Here is a 1,683-nt window from a genome sequence, read left to right as displayed (position 1 = left end):
CCATTGTGATTCATTGCTCCATCTTTAAAACTGAAATTATAACATTTTCCTACTGCACAGAGGCAGTGTGAGGTTAAATCCATTAAAAATTGTGAGGTGTTCAGGTACCATGGTAATGGGTCCAGATAAGGGCCTAACATAGATATATAACCCTTAATGTGTTTCACTGTAGACGTAAAAAGAATTGAGATGGAGACATTTACAGTCAATCATATTCCTTTATTCAACAGAATCTTCTTCTGCCCACCATTCTCCAGAAGGCACCCTTCACTTCTTTGTTCCTCAGGCTGTAGATGATGGGGTTTAGCATGGGTGTGATGACCGTGTAGGACAGAGAGAGAAACTTGTCTGTGTCTGGTGAGTAGGAGGAATTGGGTTTCAGATACATAGTGCAAGCAGAGACAAAGAACAATGTAACCACCATGAGGTGTGAGCAGCAGATGGAGAAGGACTTTCTCCTGCCTGCCCTGGAGGGGATCCTCAGGATTGTGGAGATGATGCAGACATAGGACATGAGAATCAGCATGAAGGGGAAGGTGACAAAGAACAGAGCCACCATGAAGACAGCCATTTCGCTGCGGGAGGTGTCCCCACAAGCCAGCTTCAGCAGTGGAGGGATGTCACAGAAAAAATGATTAATCTCGTGGGATCTGCAGAAGGGTAGGGTGAATACCATGCTGGTGAGACCAAAGTACACGAGGAGACCACTGAGCCAGGATCCAGCAGCCAGTCCAGTGGACACCTTCCTGTTCATAACCACGGGGTAATGTAGAGGCTTGCATATTGCAACATAGCGATCGTAGGCCATGGACGCCAGGAGAAAACACTCTGACCCACCCAGGAAAAAGGTGAAATAGGTTTGCATAGCACAGCCAATGAAAGAGATGGTTTTATCCCCAGAGAGCAGATTCCTAAGCATCTTGGGGACATTGACTGATGTGTAGCACATCTCCAGGAAGGACAGGTTCCTGAGGAAGAAGTACATAGGGGTATGAAGAGTTCGGTCAGCCAGTGTGAGGACAATGATTAGAAGGTTTCCAGCCAAGGTGACTATGTAGGTGACCAGAAACACCAAAAAAAATAAATGCTGCAGGCTGGGAATGTCAGAAAAGCCCAGGAGAATGAATCCAGTGATTGTCGTGCTGTTTCTTCCCACTGTTTCTTGGCTAGTTTTCATCCTGAAAAAGAAAAGGAAACAATAGGCTGTCACAGAATACTTTCCCCCACTCCGCCGTCCTCCACTGTCATACAATTTCTCCAGATAATCTGAGTCTTCCTGTGAATTTTAGAAAGCTAAGAATTTTGTCTTTTTACAATTTGCTGCAACCTGTGTTATACCAATGGAATAAAAGCCAGCAGGATCTTATTAAAGGGGAGAAGGCAAAATGCCATATTTATTGTGAATACAAAAAGAATCTGAATAAGCAATCAGTTATAGCTATAAGATTTCATTCTCTCACACATTCATTCTTTCATTCACACAAAGTTCTGCAAGGTAGTTATAGTTACCAGCCTGGAGCTTGCTCATACCACATCACTGGCCAGGTAGCCTGAACATGAGGATGGACTCAAGTCTTATCAGGTGTGCACCTGATGCTCTTGGAGGATGGTGGCAGAACCTGACTCAAAGTTCTCAGTCTCTAGGTTCTGTTTTTATAGGAATTTATCCCTGTACCAGTCTAT

General features: G+C 44.3%; 1 protein-coding gene across 1 annotated transcript; it reads right to left on the bottom strand.

The window, feature by feature from the left end:
• Window positions 1–223: 223 nt before the first annotated feature.
• Window positions 224–1,337, bottom strand: LOC115641140 (olfactory receptor 10A2-like). Its single transcript, XM_030544231.1, has one exon. The coding sequence runs from the start codon at window positions 1,175–1,177 to the stop codon at window positions 224–226; it is 954 nt and encodes a 317-aa protein (XP_030400091.1). The 5' UTR covers window positions 1,178–1,337.
• Between the last annotated feature and the right edge of the window lie 346 nt (window positions 1,338–1,683).

This window comes from Gopherus evgoodei, unplaced genomic scaffold, assembly GCF_007399415.2.
Source record: "Gopherus evgoodei ecotype Sinaloan lineage unplaced genomic scaffold, rGopEvg1_v1.p scaffold_33_arrow_ctg1, whole genome shotgun sequence".
In the NCBI taxonomy this organism is placed as follows: domain Eukaryota; kingdom Metazoa; phylum Chordata; order Testudines; family Testudinidae; genus Gopherus; species Gopherus evgoodei.
This window is presented reverse-complemented; position numbering and strand designations above follow the sequence as displayed.

Coding starts and splice junctions, on each gene's coding strand:
- LOC115641140 (XM_030544231.1), bottom strand. CDS start 1,177: ATGAAAACTAGCCAAGAAACAGTGGGAAGAAACAGCACGACAATCACT.